Source organism: Taeniopygia guttata, chromosome 17, assembly GCF_048771995.1.
Source record: "Taeniopygia guttata chromosome 17, bTaeGut7.mat, whole genome shotgun sequence".
Taxonomy (NCBI): Eukaryota; Metazoa; Chordata; class Aves; order Passeriformes; family Estrildidae; genus Taeniopygia; species Taeniopygia guttata.
In genome coordinates, this window is record NC_133042.1 from 9,132,166 (window position 1) to 9,151,721 (window position 19,556).

General features: G+C 46.9%; 1 protein-coding gene across 2 annotated transcripts; it reads left to right on the top strand.

The window, feature by feature from the left end:
- Window positions 1-584: 584 nt before the first annotated feature.
- UBAC1 (UBA domain containing 1) lies at window positions 585-18,028 on the top strand. Of its 2 annotated transcripts, none has more exons than XM_030286368.4 (10): window positions 585-966; window positions 4,623-4,743; window positions 4,971-5,044; window positions 5,755-5,862; window positions 6,382-6,499; window positions 7,146-7,254; window positions 8,410-8,641; window positions 9,763-9,849; window positions 10,561-10,699; window positions 12,663-18,028. In XM_030286368.4, the coding sequence occupies exons 1-10, from the start codon at window positions 829-831 to the stop codon at window positions 12,776-12,778; spliced, it is 1,242 nt and encodes a 413-aa protein (XP_030142228.4). In that variant the 5' UTR covers window positions 585-828; the 3' UTR covers window positions 12,779-18,028. The 2 variants fall into 2 exon arrangements, with proteins under 2 accessions (XP_030142228.4, XP_002187980.5); XM_002187944.7 differs by having other exon boundaries at window positions 586-966; window positions 6,397-6,499.
- Window positions 18,029-19,556: the final 1,528 nt, after the last annotated feature.

The window sequence follows — 19,556 nt, forward strand, 5'->3', positions numbered from 1 at the left end:
AATAAAAAATCTTTAATAATACGATATAAAAAGGAACGAGGGGAGCAGGCCGGGGAGCGGCGGCCCGCGGGCTCCCTCTAATGGCGGGCCGGGGAACTGCGGCTGCCCGCGGCCGCTCCGCCCGGCCCCGCTCGGCCCGGCAGCACCGCCCCGGTGCCTCCCGGTGTCCCGGGAGTGTCCGCGACCCCTCCGCCCTGCCCCGCTCGGCCCGGCAGCACCGCCCCGGTGCCTCCCGCTGTCCCGGGATGTCCGCGACCCCTCCGCCCTGCCCGGGCCCGAGCCTCACGGTGCGGAACTACAACTCCCGGCATGCACCGGGACATGGGGGGGGGAGACGCCGCGATCCCACAATGCATCCGGGACACTCCGTGGTAACTGCGGCGCGGAGGAGCCGTTGATAAAAGGACTTAAACGTCATTAAACGTCACTCAGTGCCATTAATCGTTTATTGAAGGTTTATTAAAGGTTTAATAAAGATTGAAAGCCTCAGAGGCGCGAAGGGGAGCGGGGGGGTTCTACTCCTTCACTTCCGGAGAAGCCCACCCCGGTAGAACTACACCTCCCAGCGTGCCGCGGCGCTGCGCAGCATTTCCGTTTCCGGCCGCGGCCGTGTCCCCGGAGGGACGGCGGGGCCCGGGCGGTGACGGCGGCGGTGCCACCGGGCAGGGCCGGGCCGGGCCGGGCACAGCCACCGCCGCTCCCCGGGCCGGGCCGGGCCGCCGCTCCCCCGGGCCGCCCGGGGTCACCTTCATGGGCGGGCGGGAGCGCGGGGCGCTGCCCGGGGCCTGCTGAGGCGGCGGTGAAGCACCGGGAGCGGGACCGGGAGCGATGTTCGTGCAGGAGGAGAAAATCTTCGCGGGGAAGGTGCTGAGGCTCCATGTGTGCACCATGGAGGGCGCCGAGTGGCTGGAGGAGGTGGCCGAGGACACGACGGTGGAGAAGCTGAAGGAGCGGTGCCTGAAGCACGTAAGGAACGGGAGCGGGGAACGGGAGCGGGGCCGGGCGGAGGCACCGGAGCGCCCGGGGCTGGAACCAGCAGGGAACCACCGGGGGTAACAGTCCCGGCAAAAGGAGAATTGTCCCCTGAGAAAGCTGCTTTTTTCCAACGCCCTGTAAATGGTTTTAAAAAGAGGGTGGGGTAAAAAATCAGCTCAGGTGGGCAGGTGGCTTTGTGCGCTGTGTCTGTTTTCCCCCATGGGTTGGCTGGAATTGCTCCGTGTGGGAATAAAATAAATAAAATAAAACCGCCTTTTGGAGAGTTGTGTGTGTTGGCAGAGGGGGGTTTGAGCAGAGATCATTTGGGAATGTTTTGTTCCAGAGTTTGGGGTGTCAGAGCAGTCGGTGCTGTGTGAGTTGAACTCCAGCCTGGTTTTTCTGTGGCTGAGCAAAGGAAGGAGAAATTGAGATCTGAGGAGCACAAATTGCCTGTTCTGTTAAAATCTGAGTGCAGCCTCCCCCTGTGCTAGCACTGAGGTGTTTTTGGGGGGATCAAAGCCCTTCTGACGCCCTCCCCGTGCTTTAAACAAGGAGATTCTGATGGAGGTGGCCAAAGTGTGGCCGTGTGGCAGGGAGAAGTGCCCAGGGGGCACAGGCAGTGCCAGGCTGCTGCCCCAGAGCCCCTGTGGGTGTGCTGCCTGACTGACAGCAGCAGCGTGTGACATGGTGACCCGTGGCCAGGAGCCTGGGCTGGCAGCTGCACTCCTGACCTGCTGCATTTCTTCCTGGAGCTGGCAAGAGCTGCAGCCTCAGCCCGTCCCTCTGGGAGCACAATTCACTAAATCACATTTAATGGTGTGGGGGGGTTGCCTTCAGAGTCCTACAAAGATTTATTTTTACATAAAACCTGTGCAATAGGAGAGAATCCTGTATTTTCTAACCACTTAACTCCTGTTTGAAGTGTTAAATTTTTATTTCCTTGGTGAAATAAAGGTGCCCAGGATCCATTCCAGTACAGGGAGAGAGGGATGGAGTTTTACAGGATGAGGGGGAATGGCTTCACACTGCCAGAGAGCAGGTTTAGGCACAATTTGATAACTCAGGGTGATATTTGATTTCAATCTTTGCTGCTTTGTGCAAAAATCCATCCTGGAGTGGACTTCCATAACCATAGTGGATAATAAATAGTTTTATGGAGGGGGAGAATAGATCTGGAGAAATCACAGCTCCTGCTCATGAACTGAATCTTGATAACACCTTGAGATCATTTCTGCAGCCATCTCTTCCAAGAGACTGATGATTGTGTTCCTGAATGTCTCTGAAATTTGAAATCTTTCAGGAAGCAGAGGAAATGTTTGTAACAGATTGCAGCTGGGGAAGTGGCCACTTTTCCTTCCATAACCTTCAAATGCTGGCTGATCTCTGAAGTGCCACTCTGGATGTCTTTATCTCCCCCAAATTTGATGTTTTGGGCTCTTTAGTTAGGCAAAGAAATAACCTCTCCCACTGGTTTTTCCCAATTTGTTTAAGCAGATGGTTTAAACCACCCAAGTTTAATAGGAGGGAGTCTCAGGGCTATTTTTGAATGTTTCTGTTATTAAAAGCAAGAAATAAAAAGCTTTTTTTTTTTTGTATTTTAAAACAAACAAAGCCTTGTGGTTTACCAGGATTCCAAGCTTTGCAAGAGGTGTTTGGCATCACCAGGGCTTAGGATTTCAGCAGTTGCTTGGGCACCTGTGATAAATATTTGTCCAGCCTGCTGGGAACTCCAAAACTAAAAAGCAAAGGTGAGAATGAGTAAAGGCACTGCTGGTCAGCTGTTTTTTTCTATTTCCAGGGCATTTAAATTGTGAATATAAGCCATCTTAACTTAAGATAAGTTTCACTGATAAGTGTTTCACTCAGCAGCCTCTTTGGTGTCTCTAGTGCCCATATCTGCCCTGTTATTCTCTGCAGTTGTTATTAAACTTTTTGGAAGAACAGGAAATAAGAATTGGTGGCCACAGAACTTCTTTCTTTTTTTTTTTTTTTCTTAAACTTTTACCTGATTAGTTTTATGATTAATTACTACCCACATTTATTATGTGATTGTCCCCCACATACTTTTTTATATGTGCTGGGGGAAATGGAAGTAGGTCTGTGTGCCCACCCCAAAAACACCTCCCAGCTGCCCTTTTCAGCTCCTCCTAGCTCAGGATCTGTACCAGGAACATTCTGAGCTGGTTTGCAGAGATGTTCCACTGATGTCCCCAGGCATTTTGGGCACCTTCTCAGATCCATTCCAGGAGGTGCTCCCAGCTGCTGATGTGTTCTTTGGCCTTGGTTCAGCTCTTCATGGGCTGGAGGCTCCCTGAGAAGCTCCTGTCAGACAAAGCAGGACTCAGATATTCTCACCTCAGTCTCACTCGGGCATCAGAACCAAATCCAGGTTCAGGTGAGAATCTGTGTTGGGAACAAGAGTGTTTTGTTGGACAAACAGCAGGGAGCTGAGTTTTCCATCAGTTGCAGGCAGCAGGAAAGGTGGTGATGGAGTTAAAATACTCCTTTGCAGGAGGCTGGCGATGAGCAGCACTAAATGCTCCACCAAAATTAGGATTTTCAGTGGGATTTCTGGGTGCACAAAAGGTGCACACTCTCTTCTGCAGACATGCTGGAAGTGGCTTGGTAGAAATATTTGGAAGTGTCATTAAAAGCAGTTTGCTGTGGGCACAGCAGGCAAGGTCAGTATGAAGTGTCCTGTTTTGTGGTGAGAACAGCAGCAGCAATTTCACGTTGTTATTTCTAATCTTTGCCTTTCTGGAATTGCAAGCACTTTGCTTTCTTTTTTGCACTCAAACAAATCGGAAGCCTTTAGATCCATTGATGGAATAATGTTCCTGAAGTCTTTCACTGTGCATCTGGAGCCACTCTGGTGTGAGGAGGAGACAGCTCAAGGCCTGTGTGAGCACTCTTTTTTTAGGATTTGAACTGATTTCCTGGTGAATTAATTGACATGCAATTTAGAATTGCAGTAAGGGAATGAACCCAAAAAAAAAATCCATTGTATTCTGATTATTTACGGTTGGGAGGAAGAGCTGTGAATGGAAATTTAGTTCAGCCCTTTCAGCAGGAACCCAGGTTAGGGCTATAGCAGCAAAATCTCTTTATTTCAGCTTGAAACAAGGTGCAGAAACTGCCCAGTTTAAGGTCAGAGAAACCAAAATCACTGATGGCAGTGCCCTGTTTACTCAGAGAGTAAATAATAATTATGAGGTGAAGCAGGGAGTCTGTCCTGTTTGGACACTCCAAATGAGGACATGCATCATTCCAGCCTTCCCTCCTGTAAAACACTGCTGCTCTTGGTAGATCTGCATTTTTATTTTGTGAAACCAGTTTCTGAGGGACCTCAGTGATCAGAATTAATGTAGCAGTGGGTCCTGGAGCATCCTTGCTTTGCTCCAAATCTCCAGCACTTCAGAGTTTAGTGTGAGAGAGATGTCCTGAGAAAGCACAAATCCACCCACACAGGCACAAATCAAACCTCATTTTCTTTAATAAAATGCTTTATGTGCACTGACCTCTGGCTCAAACTCTTGAGAAGCCAGGAAATGATGCAGAGTTTGTATGTGGAGAATCCTGAGTGCCAGATGGTTCATGAGGAGCCTCATTTCTGTCCTCTGATGTGCAGTATTTATTGTCTCCTGCAGTGCCTTCCTGGGAGCTTGGAGGATCCCAAAACTGTGACACATCATAAGCTGATCCATGCTACTTCTGAGAAGGTGCTGACAGACACAAAAACAGTGTTGGAGGAGAACATTCAGGACAGAGGTGAGATTGTCTGGGTTTGAATTTTATCAGTCTGGAAGGAGGAGCTTGGGTTTCATCTGGCAAATACCAAACGTTTTTAAGATTTTCTCTCTGCTCTGACATAGGAAGCTAGATAAATGGAACTAATACAAAATTCATCTCCAGGAGCAGTTGAATTTGAGGGATATCTTGCAGAGCTGCTCTCCCAGACCCTCTAACCTGTGGCAGTGTCCTTCTCTCTCTCACAGATGTGTTGCTGCTGGTCAAGAAGCGTGCACCAACGCTGCTGCCCAAGATGTCAGATGTGGTTGCAGAGGAGAAAGTGAGTCTGGAACACTTTAGTTGCTTTATTGATGAAGTGTGGAGGGATTACTGTGATGTACTCTCCTTCTAGAGGCAGATGCTGCCAGTTAAATTCTACAGGAACTGCTTCTTATTTCTTCCAAACTTAGAGGAAGCTGATGTTGCATTTTTAACTGTCATTCTGAGAACATTTGCCTTAAAATAAGACACACAGATACACTCCATTAAAAGTGTTACAGATTTGATCTTTGAACAAATGTCTAATAGCTAAAATACAGTTCAGCAAGTGCCTTAGTTTGTTAGAAAACCCAAAGAAGTATGTTGGTTTGCTGTGAAGTTGTCTTCTGTCTTTAGCTCTGTGTGGCTTGTCACCCTCTAAGCAGCCTCTGGAGCTGGAGTGTTGCCCTTCACTGTTTATTTTTTTTTATTGGAGTTATTCCTGAGGGTCGGGATGTGTTGATGTATCACAGAAACTCAGAGGCCTCCAAGTTCTCTGGGATACATCAGTCTCCTGGTTGTGCTGGAATTTCCCTGCATGTTTGGGTGTAAGAACTGAGGGTGGGGCAGCCCAACAGGCCCAGCTGAGCTCTGTAATTGCAGGGAGACACTGGTGCTGGTAATCCATGGCATTACAAGTGACAGAGCACTGCTTGGTGTCTTGGGGAGCAATATGAAACTCTGTGCTGTGGCTAATGGGTTATGAAACTTCTCCTGTTCCCTTCCCTGCAGAGGAAGCAGGAGCAGAAGGCTCCTGACAAGGATGCCATCCTCAAAGCCACTGCCAATCTTCCTGCCCGCAGCGTGGACCGCAGCGTGAGCCACCACAACATGAGGGATGTGAGTACTGCATCTGTTTGAAAACTCACACACCCAGAGCCCAACAGGCTGCTTTCTAGTTATGTATTAATCTTTTTTTTGAATACAGTTCTCTTTTTTCTAGAAGAGAAATTTAGATGTCTGTAATGTGTATTAAATAGCTTAAGGTTTAGAGGCATAGTAATAAAATATCATCTTAAATTATGATTTAAAACATTTTTTTTGTGCTTGGAAAAAGCACAATGTGAAAATGTGACGTTATGGGGTTTTATTTCTTCAGTCTTAAATAATTCAAGGGTTTCCTGTGGCCACTGCCCATGAGGTGTGGTAGAAACACAAGGACCTTTCTGCCCAGGAGCTTTTACTTCCATGTAACACTTCACAGGAAGGTCCCAGACCTCCTGAGAGACTAAACAATGAAAAGAAAGCCCTAATAAAGCAACTTTGTGTACAGAGAGCCAGGCTGCTGCTGTGTTACTAACAACAGATAGATTAAGATTCACTGCTGGCTGGTAACTTCCTGTCTAAATGCTTTGACAGTTTCCTTTCTTGCAGTTCCAGACAGAGCTCCGGAAGATTTTAGTGTCTCTCATAGAAGTTGCACAGAAATTGCTAGCACTGAACCCCGATGCAGTTGAGCTGTTTAAGAAGGCAAATGGTATGAACATATCTTTAGAGTTGTTGGTTCAACACTGGGAATTTGTTTTTGGAGCATAGGAAAGGGCTCAGAGTGAAGTTCAAACACTGATGTGGCAGCAAAGCTGCTGAAAACTTTGTGGTGAGAGTTTCACCTTGTGGATAAAAATCATGGATCTAAAAAGTCCCTTTGGAATGGGTGAGAAGTTCAATTTAAAAATTGGTAGTAGGGTTGGTAAAGAACAGTTGAAAATTTACGAGGATGTAGTGAGATGAGGAGAAATGTTGCTGGGGTTGGCAGGAAATGCTCATCCTTGAGATCTGCTACAGCCAGATCCAACTTAATTTCTAGAGAAATGCTTAATAGATCTTCAGTGAATCTCCTGTATTTAATTGTGTGGAAATCCCGTGGTCATGTGGCAGTTAGTGGCCTTTTGTTTGAGATCTTGAACACATCTGGACAAAGCCTTTGTCCTGGAAGAATCAATCTGAGCCGGAGCGAGCTGAGTGCAGCGAATTACATGATGAGGTGGCAAACTGGGGGCGGAAACAAAAGAAGGGATGGGAGAGAGAACGGGGCTTGAACTTAACACATGCCTTTCCATTGACACAGGGGTTTATGTGAGGCTGCAGTGCATCTGAGCTGTGTTTTGTTTGTGTGTGTGCAGCCATGCTGGATGAGGACGAGGAGGACAGGGTGGACGAGATCGCGCTGCGCCAGCTCACTGAGATGGGCTTCCCTGAGAGCAGAGCTGTCAAAGCCCTCCGCCTGAACCAGTGAGTGTGCAGCACTGCCTGGCACTTCAAACAGCTCTGCCTCACCACACGTTTGCATCTTTTTTGTCTCCTTATATGGGTCACCTCAGTGGAGGTTGGAGAAAACCTGAACTCCAAGAAGTGCTGCCTCAGGCACAGCGCAGGTGGCACAGGAAGGGGGATCAGGGCTGGATGTGCTCTGCAAGGTCTGTGGGTCACAGGGCTGCCAGGCTGGCACTGTTTCCAAGTACCATACTCACATTTTCTTCAGCTTTCAAAGTCAGATTTTAGTCAGAGGAAAGGGCAAAGTTAGCCCATCCACACTGGCCTTTGAGCTGTAGAAATACATTTTGTGCTGATCTTTAAAAAATTCAAAGAATATTGTGAAGTCCAGAGAGCAACTGCAGTAAAATAGGAGGTTATGTAGTTCTTCTCTTGCCCCAAGAACAGCCAGCTATACTGTCTCACCCCTCAGAGGGGTTTGTTAGGCCATTCTTGAAAAATCTTAGTGATAAGAGTCCACAACATATTCCAATCACACTTTTCCAGTATCTCAGGAAGACTTTCTCCCCTGCTGTGCTGCAGCTTTCATGTTGTAACAGAAAAGCCAAAAAACAGGCAAAGGCTTTCCCTTCCATTATTATGCAGTAGTTCCTGTGTGTCAAGTGAAATGACACATTCCTTGCACTGTTGTCTTGGCATTTTCCTTTCTACCTGGTGGGGAGAGGTGTTTGAGAGCTCTGAGGATCCCCTAGCAAGTGATGGTGTCACACCATGGTGTTCTGCTCCCTCTCCCTGAGGGACAGAGCCCCTGGCACCTGAGATGTGGCTCCAGTGCACATTTGGAATGTGCTTTGTTGGCAGTTCTGTCCACAGCTGCATACAGCCAGTTCTTCTTTGGGAGACAAAGCAGATGCTGCAGAGAGTGAGGTGACTCCCTCAGAAATACCTTTCAAAATCTGGGTTGCAGGTCCAAGCTGGACTTGGAGCCTCTCTTTTCCTGAATTCAGAGACAATTGTGGATGCCCAGAGAATTGAGGTGCTCTGAGATTTCCTCCAAAACTTCATTTACGAGTTTTCAGGTCCTAATTAAGCTGCATGGGGTAGATGAATGCACATGGAACGTGGCTGTCACATCCAGAGCGTTCCTCAGCACTGTTCCTGTGTGTTTTCCAGCATGTCCGTCACCCAGGCCATGGAGTGGTTGATAGAACACGCTGATGACCCTTCTGTGGACGCTCCCCTGCCAGGTTCTGCTCCTGCAGAAGCCCCAGCTGAAGGTGCTGCCTCCTCTGCTGAGGCAGCTGCGGGTCCCAGCTCGGAGGAGGAAGGGGAGGAGGCCAAGGATGAGCTGACGGAAATCTTCAAGAAGATCCGGAGGAAAAGAGAGTTTCGTCCAGACCCACGGGTGGGTGCTGCTAATCCCCTCTGGGACTTGTAGGACTGGGAGGGAATTCATGGGCACCATAAAATCCAAATGTTTAGTTCATAAATGAAATAGGCCCTCTTGGTTGATGGGTGTTGTGGTGGCTTGGCAGTATTTCAGTGGAGGTGTTTAAATTTAGGGATTTTACCTCAGGAGTGCTTTACTGTCTGGGATAGCAGGATCTACGTGAAAGGCACAGTTGCTTCTGCACCTGGAAACTCTCTGAGGGGAATGACATGAGCTCCAGACCCCTGGCATTGCTGTTTTCACTGCAGCCTGGGAAGGAAGGGTGGCAGGACAGGAGTAAATCCTTTGGCTGTAGAAAAGGTTGGATGGGGCTCTGGAAACCCTGGGGTAGTGGAAAGTGTCCCTGCTCCTGGCAGGGAATTGAGGCTGGATGATCTCTAAGAGGACAGAAGAACATTATTGTTTCAGGGAACAAGGCAAAGTACCACCAGCAGGCTGAAGTCTTGCAGCAAGGACAGAAGTTGCCATTTCTACAGAACACAGCATTACCTGCAGTGGGAATGTGTTGTTCTCCCACTGGGAACACAGCAGGAGGGGCTCTGGGACATCTGGCACCTTGGGTTTACAGCTCAGATATGTGGGTTAAGAGCTGCAAATGTGTTTGATGGCCTGGGTGCAATTCCCAAACAATGAAACATTCTGGTACCAGTATGGTAATCTGGGAAGTGAAATTAAATGGGGTGAATAGAACCACAAATGCACGTCAAGGCTGATCTGTCAGTGAGATGTGAACAAGAGCTTTGTGACAGGAGAGGAGTTCCAAAATGAGGGGTTTTTCCTCATTTTCCTTCTCTTTTCTACCCCAGGTATACTTGCTTTTTGCCTTGCATTCAGCTTCCAGTGTTGAGGGTAGGAACTACCTTCACTCCTAAGATTTTTTTGTTCTTCTATAATAAAGATACTTTTGATACAGAATATTTGAAAACTTTGTTAATAAAATTACTGAGTGCTTTGCATGTGGAAATAACGAGGGGGTTTTACCTCACATAAACCTGTGCACAGAAGGTGAAGGGATATTATTGCTCTCATTTCTGATCTAAGTGTAATATTTGTTAAGCTGTGGGGTTCTGCTCTAGGCTGTCATTGCCCTGATGGAGATGGGATTTGATGAAAAAGAAGTGGTGGATGCACTCAGAGTGAACAACAACCAGCAAAATGCAGCTGTGAGTACAACATCCTTGCTGCTCCTTCCTGCTCCAAAGGTCTGTTCCACTGATCTTCTCATCCTTCAGCTAGGTCATGTTTTGATCTGTCAAAAAGTCAACTCCTACTGGAGATTCAGGAGCACAAATTCTGTGCCTCCTTGAAATTGGGTACACAACTGGGATGACTGCAGAGGGTTTGGACTCCCCAGAGGATGTCAGGGTCTGTGAGGCTGGGTTTTCAAAAAGCTTTTGAGAAACTCCCTCACCTCAGTCTGCAACAGAGATTGTGCTGTCATGAGAAAGTAGAAGGTTATTCCCAAGAATAACTGGTTTAGGACAGGAATAAATGATTCAAGCCATGCAATGTGTGAATTACCATTTGGCAGCAATGCTTCCACAGTTTCTGGAATCAGAAAACAGGAAGTTTTTCCAAGATTGATTAGTCTTGGAAATTTTCCTTATATTAAGGAAAAAAATTTCCTTATATTAAGGAAAATTCTGTGGACCCAGCTGACAGCCAGGAAAGCCTCTCTCTAGTATCCAGTGCTGGCTTCTGTTGGAGAGAGGGTATTGGGCTGGATGGTACAAATGAACATGTGAAAAGAAATGTACAGCTCAGGCTTTAACTGGGAGAGGGAAAAGTATTTTTAAAATGCCACATTAGCAAAACTTTTGAGTAGAGACACTTTGGTTCTAATGAAATCTGATGTGCCTGCTGATTTCTTTCAGTGTGAGTGGCTGCTGGGAGACAGAAAACCTTCTCCAGAGGACTTAGATAAGGGCATTGACACCAACAGCCCTCTCTTCCAAGCCATCTTAGAAAACCCAGTGGTACAATTAGGGCTCACCAACCCTAAAACTCTACTAGGTAAGTCCTGTGTGGGTTCCAGCTGGATTTGCCAGGAAATCCAAGCAGAGATGATGATGACAGCACCCTCTGGGGGATAGGGGCAGCTCTGGAGCCTGTTCCTCACTTGCATGAGCTCTGCTGTTTGTTTGCTTCATCCTGAGCCCAGAGCAGGCCTTGGGGCTGTCCCAGAAATGGTTGTAATTCCCCAGGATTACACTTGCTAAACTCAGAACTTTAATAGCTGCTGGCTGCAATGCTTTTGTGGATTTAGGAGACCTTTTGTGTGCTCCCTTTGGCCACGAGGGGAAAAATCAGGAATGTCTGTCTAGAACTCTGATTATTTCACAGAAAAAACAAGGCTGTCTCCAGCTGTGCAGCTCCCTGTGTGTGAGGCCTGATCACTGAGGCAGAAGGGAACTGGTGGAAAAATATCCAAACAAGAAGGTTGAGCTAAGGCTTTGCCTATCAAAATGGGGATAAAATGGGAAAACAGCCTTCCCCTTGCTTGGGTTTGAGCTGTGTGCTTAGGGTCAGAGAGGCTGTGGGCACAGTGCATGCCCAGCTGAGGACAGAGCCTCAAATCCCTGAGGAATTGCTCTTTTTGACAACACAGAGCACTGACTGGCTCTGCTATATAAATATAAAAAGTTTTGTACTTAATCTTTAGCTTCAAAACTTACTTGAAGCAATACTTTTAAATAAAGGCTGTGTGCACAGCTCATTCAAGAGAGCCTTTAAAAATACTATTTTAAGTGTAATCAGGAGAGTTTGCAAGCCTTTAAATAATTCAAGAGCAGCACCTTCCCACTCTTGATTTCTGAACAAATGGTCTCTTCATTTCCAACAGGGGTTCCTCACTGCAGCTCAGAATATAAATAGAAAATGAAATGCCATTATAGGAGCTCGTGGAGCTTGGATGAACATCAGAGAATGTATTCCTGATGATACATCTGCAAATTGCTTATGTCACAGGTTTTAATAATGAGGGTTTGCATTTAGTGAGTTCCTTACAGAATATCGATAAATCTTTAGTTTTAAGCTGGTGAGTCTGTGTAAAATAAAATAGTTCAAATGCTGAAAGGGGAGATCTGGATTTTATTTTGGGCTTTCCTGGAGGCAAGTCACATGACCTTGAGCAAGGTATTAATGAGGAGCCTTTCAGAGGTGCTGGGCATTTCCAGCTCCCACTAATGGCACTTGAGCTTTGTGCACTGACACTCCTGGGAAAAGTAACCCTGACCTTGGGCTCTTACAACACTGACATTTTGGTAACTGTGCAGCTGCTTTTTTTGTCCCATTCTGTGATGACTGGCTCCAAATGTCCAGGAGCCCAGCTCAGTGGCTGTCAAAGGGCTTAAATGAGTGCCTGGCCCATTCCTCTGCCAGATTGGCAGCTCAGCTCTTGCAGTGCCTGTCTGGTTCCTTCAGCATGAGTAGAAGAGTCAAAACTAGAAAGGCAAACAAACAGCAAAGCTTATTGTAAAGACATATTTTTAAATATTTGAACCACTTGGAACAGACAAGGGGTGACTGTGCTTTCCATGAAATATCTTACTTAAGTACCAGGGAGGAAAAGGATATTGGTGCAAGAAGTCCAGGCTAGGATGTGGAAAAAGCTTTGGTCAGAGGAGTGGAGCTCCAGGAGAGCGTTCAGGAAGGGATAAATTTCATGGCATGATCCTGGAGTCTGAGACCTGGACACATTTGTTAAGGCTTTACCTTTTCAACCTCATGTCCTTGAGGTTTTGTGGGCTGGCCTGTAATCCAGGCTGAGTGTTTAATCACTGTCTGCAGTGAATTTAGTGCTGAGAAGGGAGGAAAGCACAAAGCCTGTAGCATGATGCCAGGCTGTGGACCTTGGGAATGCACAAGGTGTATCCCCACCATTTCTGAGCACTGCTGTGGGTATTTCTCAGTGCCCTGCTGTTGAAACCTCCCAAACATTGAAGGACTAACTGTTGCAATCCCTGTTTCTTGGCAGCCTTCGAGGATATGCTTGAAAACCCCTTGAACAGCACTCAGTGGATGAACGATCCCGAAACGGGGCCGGTGATGTTACAGATCTCCCGAATCTTCCAGACACTGAATCGCACGTAGAGGGAGCTGCCAGTGCACTGTGCCACTTCCCCCTGGCCCTCACTCCCCCTCCACCTCCATGGAGGCTGCCTGGATGGCTGGGAAGGGGTGGAGGGAAGGGAGGGAGGGAGGGAAAGGAGGAGATCCTGGCTGGAGGGGTCTCACACGAGAGCTTTCGTAGTTACGGCCAACAGGAGTGAGTTGCCTTGTGGATTTAGTGTTAGTGGAAGAGGTTTGAGGATTTGTTTATGTTTTCAGGTATTAGGTTTAAAATAAAGTATATATATAAAAAAAAATAGGAAAAAGGTTTTGTGAAAACACTTAAGAATCTGATTGTTGGAAAGAAATACTGCTCGTTCAAAAGGCCTGTGACAGTTTTCTGGCCAGTTTTGCTAGGTTCTGGCTGGTGTTTACAAAAGGTCACTGACCACTAGCATAGGATATTAATCATCTCCATACAGTATTAATTTATAGCTCTTATCAAATTGCAAAATTTCTTTTTACCAAAAAAAAAAAAAAAAGATTCTTAGGAAATGTTCTTTAAAAGCCCAAATCTTGGGAGAGCAAGCACATTTCTATCCAAACTTGTTTATCTGGCATTCTAATTGAAGCAGAATCATTCAGAGATGGAATTCTAATAAATAGCATTGCTTTTTCCTATTTATTTGCTGCATTAGTGTTGTTGCAGTCCCACTGGGGTTGTACTTGCTGGAGGTTCTCTGGCAGGTACAATGAAGGTGCAGGACCTCTTTCACCACAGAATTCACCACACCAAAACTTGGATTCCCAAGTGGCTGCAGTTCCTAAGCTCACACTCTGCCATATCCCATTGCAAGGAGGGATATGTTCACAAAGTGGTTTTTTTTTCCCATTTTTATGTGCACAGTTTTAGCAAGGGGCTTTTGGGGGTTTTATTCTGTTTAAAAAAAAAAAAAAAAAAGCAGCTGAATTGCATGGGGGGTTGCTGTTGGTCTGTAAAGCAGCAGAACCACACAGGTTTTTATCTTGTTTAAGGTATTTAAAGCACGCTTGAAATTGCTATCTTTGAGTTAGAAGTGGGTTTTTCTTTATACTTATTTTTACCATGGTCATACCAAGAATGTCAGGCTGGGTCTTTCCTAATTTGCCAGAAGACTGATTTGAGATTTCAGAGAGGAATTCTGAGCTATTAAGAACAGAACTCACTGTGAATATCCAGCTGGTGTTTATGACTGGGCTCTGCAGGTGTTTACTTTTTTAGCAGTCTGCTAAAAAAAAGGGGTTTATTTTCAACTTAGTGAAACATGATTGACATCTGTCATCGTCCCTGCCATGCCTTGTGCTTCACAGCCCTGCAGGAAAGGCAGGAGAGGCAAATCTTGCAGAAAAAAACAGCTGGAGACCCTGTTGAACAGCACAGAGGTGTCCTGTCAGACAGGGAGATCCTGAGCAGCTCTGCAAGTCCCCTCTGAGCTGTGGGAGGGATTCATGTGCAGCTGGGCCTTTTTTAAACAAAAACTCAGCAAGATGCAACCCGAAACCCTACAACAAGTTTTGGCCTGAACTTGGCATCTGCTCTGTGCTGTTATGCAGCTGAGGCACTGAAGTTGCCAATTTCTCATAATTAATATGAAGGGTGGGGAAATCAAAACAGCCCAAGATTTTATCTTGTCCTGCTATCCCAGGATTATTTTTTTTTTAATTTTGTAATTTCATATTAAGCTCTACAGCTGATGACTGCTGAAATATTTACTTCTACATGTAGAAATTCCAAGCTTTATAGAGATGTTTCTTCTGTTCAAATTGGACAGTAAAACCATTTTTGTGGGCTCTTGCTAAGAATAGACTGACAACATGACATGAAATTATAACCTTGTTCTGGAGCCTGATCCTGCACCCCAGTGAGCTCAGCACAGCGACTCATGAGAAGCTGTGACTGAATATTGTGGTCTTATGAAAGGTTTTGATTATTTAATCCAATTTTTTTTTTTGCTTACTCCTGAAGCTTTTTGCCTGTAATAATACCAGAAGACTCTTTTACTTGAAGCTCTTAATGTTAGAGAGAAATGTCTTTCTCTACAGTCAGGATTGTGGTTAATATTCCTTTTAATGAGTGTTTTTGGAAGGCAAAGTTGGAAAAAACTACCCTGTAGTTTGGTGGGAGGTTTTTTGACTTCTGAATGGATAAGGAGAGGTTCAGATTTAGCAAACAGATCCTTTGGTGCAGTTGTGGCCCTTGAAGAATGTAAAATTCCCAGCTTGGGAAATGCTGGGTTGGATTTCAGGAGTCCACGGTTGGACTGTGGAGCTCAGAGTGATAAAAGTGCTCAGAGCTGCCTCCCTTGGGATGCCAGCACCCCTCAGTGCCACTGAGTGTGGGGAAAAGCATCAGTAAAACAGATTATCCTGTGTGATAGAGGGTGAGAATGCCCAGGTTCAGCAGCAGCAGTTGGGGGACCGTAGGGATAAAGGAATTCTGCATTTTAGGGTGCTGGGAGGCTTGAGAAGATGTGGTTATTTCTGGGTTTTGTTCTCAACACTTCCATAGCTGAGGTGTTGTTTGGGATGGCTGTAACAGAGCCCTGCTTGGCTTGTGAGAACTGAGGTTTGCAGTGGCCAAAAGCTGAAGGAGACCAGAATTCAGGAGGTGTGGTGTTTGCAGCAAGGCACAGGAGTTGATTTAAACCCAGCAAAAACACCCCTGAGGCTGAAGGAATGGATCAAGACATCAGTGGTGCTGGGGTGTGAATTACACCAGGGGCTGTGTCCCATCACCCCAGGGCTGGGATTGCTGCTTCATCCCAGAAAATGCAGAGGGGAGTTGAGTCCACTGTGCTTGGAAAGGCACAGATTGGCCCAGAATTTAGAAAACCTGCAAAAGCTGAGGTGTCACCACTCTGGAGCTGGAAGGTGCAGCCATGGGGCACAAGGAATGTGTGTGGCTTTGCCTGGTGAGGAACTGTGCTGTCCTTGTGTGCAGGACTGGGGGACCTACTCTGAGGGCCAGTGAGAGATCCCTGAATACACAGGGAAGATTTTTGTTAAATAAAACCAGCAGGTTTTGTGAGGAGGAACTGCTCCCAGCAGTGAGGATTTACAGGCTCGAGTCCTGTGCTTGCAGCTCGGGTGTTCAAGTACAAACCAGCACAGACATGTCAGAGTTAATTTTCTCTTAACATGGTCAAGGGAATATTTGGAAGCCTGTGAGATGGAGCAGGAAAGGGATGGGGTGGTGGGTGACTAATAGTGTGATTCTTACACGTCCTGCTCTTTGCCCCATTGGTAGCCAGACAATCTTGTACCTTTTGATGTTGCAGGCCTCTTGCAAGTAGCCAGCTATTTATTGAAATATATCTAACTTATTACTGTGTCATCAAAACACTGATATTTTTAATGGCAATGTACTATGTGGAAGTGTGTTCTCAAGGCTTCATATTTATACTCTCTTTTTAGGGGGATGCATTTAAAGGGATGTATTTGGAAAATAGGCCAGTGGCTACTTACAGCTTGGACCTTGATTGCTCTGACCTGTGAGCCCGAGCTGGTGTAACTCTCCTGCTGAACCTCTCTCCCTGGTGCAGCCCAAAGAATCTGCCATTCCTCCTCCTGGTGAGCAGGGCCCCGAGTCTTCCTTTAGGATTGCTGCATCCCTCCATGGAATGGTCACCTGGGATCGCCCCGCTGGGCTTTGCACCATTTCCAGGACGTTTGTGCTCTACATGCAGCTGCAGAATTGACTTGCACAGTTCCCAAAGCAGCCATCAGGGCATTCCTCCTCTGGGAAGTGTGAGGTTCTCTCCTGCACGAGTTCCAAGCCTCCAGCTCCTGGCTGCTTCTTGGCAGCTCCTGTCACAGACCTGACCCTAAGCTTGACCCCTCCTCCCCTTTCTTTCCTTCTCTCCTGGAACCAAACTTGCATTTCAAAGATTGATTTTCATATCCAAGCAACTCTTTCGTGGTTATTGAAATCCTTTTTAGTTAGGACTGTTACAATTACTTTTTTTAGGCGTTCACACCAAAACAAGCATCGCACCAAACGAATGTAAAGCGACTCTGCCAGCAAACATTGCCTGTGGAAGGGCACAGGTTACTGTGAGCTCTGCTCCAGTGGCAATTTTCCCAAAGGTTTGTGCACAGGATAGCCAGTGCACAAAGGAAGGAAAGGAACCATCCAAAGGAACCATCCTGGTTTTCTACTTTTAATAATAAATACCATTTTTATTAACCAACAGAACAACAGCGCTTCCAGCTGGTATTTCCATCCGACTGAGAGTCCTGGAGCTTTGTGGCTGGAGATCCTGCCTGGATCCCCCTCTCTGGGACAGCTCCTCCTTGGAAGGATGTGTGCTGGCTGTGGCAGGGCAGGGGGGCAATCCCCACCTCCCTGCACGGGGTGTTACAGCCACGTGAATGTTCTCATGGTGGTTCTCGCCTCCATCCCCACATCCAGTGTAGCAAAAGGGTTTTTTTTAAGGACCTCTTGCCCTAGATCCTGTTTGCAGCATGTGAACTTCAGTAAATGTAAATGCATTAAATTCTTACTGAATTTGGGTATAGTTTTATATCGTGCTCTGGGGAGAGGGAGAAATTGGATCACGTTTTAAACAATGCCCCACAAACCCAAGTGTCTCTGTTGCAGCAGGTAACAGAGGCCTGTAGAGATTTTTAATTTGCATATTTTTATCATGGCTTAATGAACTGTACACGAATGTGATTTGCTACCCAGCACTTCCCACGAGGCAGCACCAGTAAAATTACATTGCAAGGTACTGACTTCACGTTTTCTCATTTCACCTGTGTATTCAGCAATTAGGTACCGCATAGGATAACTCTGATCTGGCTCTGATGCCGGTGTGTGGCATGCACAGCTCTTCCTAAGGTGTAACATTACTTTTCTGGAGCTTAAACTAGGGCAGACATCCCTGAGCCTATGGAATTCGGGATTCATTCTGGCCACGCTCGCGTGGGTCGCTGACCTCTCCCTGAGCAGGAAAACCAGCAGCATTTGCTCCCTGCAGAAATCCTCCAGGCCAAAAGCAAGGAATGCTGCTAATTTGTGATCATTTTAAGCAGTTGCTGTTCTGAAATATATTCCTGGAAGTCAGGGAGGTGTTGGCAAAGCCAGACCTGTTCAGCCTGGATTTGTTTTGTGTGGAGACGTGGAACCCACGGCCGGGGCTGGAATGAATGCTGAGGCTTTAAACCTGCTCACACATAACCCCAGACACTGATGTTGTGTGTGCTGTACATTTATAATATATCTTCAAAATAAAGTTTTTTGATTTATTACAAGGTGTTTGGAGCCATCATTTGCAGAAGCAGCAAAGGTTTGTGGATCCACGTTGTTCAGTGTTCCTCATACCTGCAGGTTGCTGGAGTTGTTTCTCAGAAGTGTGTGAGAGCTGGTCATGTGGAGTTTGTGCAGGAAATCCTGGTTCAGCAGCCGTTCCTACACCTGGAAGGTACTTCTCTATTTTTCAGGAAAAGTTGCACTTGGGGAGATTGATTGCAAGGGCTTTGTGGAACACGATCTGCTGATCCCCTGGGATGTTCAATGCCACTGAGGATGGATTTATCTTGACAGTTGTTGACTGACAAATTGAAGTCTTTTCTTTCCCAACAAGGGAAGCCTCATTAAGGAAAACAGCTCCACAAGCAGCAGCTGGTGGGATGCAGCAACTTGCAGGTGACGTAACCAAAATTCCCATCTGGCTGTCGTGGTGCCAGCGCTGCTCTGGGAGGTTGGGAAGCACTTCCAAGCCTTGGCCCCTCTGTGGGTACCTTGGAGGCAACTGATGGTGGTGTAAATGTGTGAGCTTATTTCTGTAAAGGAAAGAGAATTTGTAGAGTTCATTTGGGGGTTTTTGGCGGTTGGGTTGTTTAATTAATTAGCATTTTCTTCCGTGTTCAGGGCAAGGAGCCTGCCAGCAGCCTGTTTATTTAGTATTTACAGCAACTGCTGAGGAGTTCAGAGTGATTTTCATTGTGTTCCATGAGAGATGGAGGATTAGAGTGTGAGACATCAAAGTGCTGCTTGCTCAGATCATGTTGGTAAATGTGGTGGTGTTAATGCAGGTGATTGTGGTGTCAGGCCCTAACCCAGGTTCACTGTAATGCACAGCTCAAGCAGCAGGACAATTCAAAGGTTTGGCTGCCCACTAATTTACAATTAAAACAAAAAAAATTACCTTAAAGCAGCTTGGGATGTATCATTAGATAATGACACTCGTGAACCTAAACTGGTACAGCAGGTCTGGGCAGAAATCCACACCTTAAAAATGAAGAAGTGCTGCTGTGTGGGTGACAGAGGGGCTGTAATTGGCGTGTGTTTGGCAGCTCCCGGTGCGCCCTCGGCGCAGGGACATGTCCCGGGGTGCTCCAGCAGGGATGAGCAGCAGCTCCAGCCCGGGAGCCGCCTCCAGCAGGGCCCAAATCCATCAGGAAGGGCGGGGAAGGGAAGCACAGGTTGTGCTGGGCAGTGCAGAAGCAGCTTGGTGTTGGCAGGGTGAGCCAGTGCTGACAGCACAGCGGTGTGGCAAGAGTCGTTCCCAGCACTCCGTGGGCACTTGGCCAGTGCCATCCCAGGGCTGGGCTGGGTTTTCTCCTTCCCTGTGTTCGCTTTCTCCCATGAATCCATGGTCATGGTCACACTGCCCCATAAAGGAGCAGAATATTGTACATTACCCGTCCACTCCTCTGGACCTGCTCCTGGAGAAGGTTCCAGCGACTGCCCAGAGCAGCTGTGGCTGCCCCATCCCTGGAAGGGTTCAAGGCCAGGTTGGACGGGGCTGGGAACAACCTGGTCTGGTGGCAGGGAGTG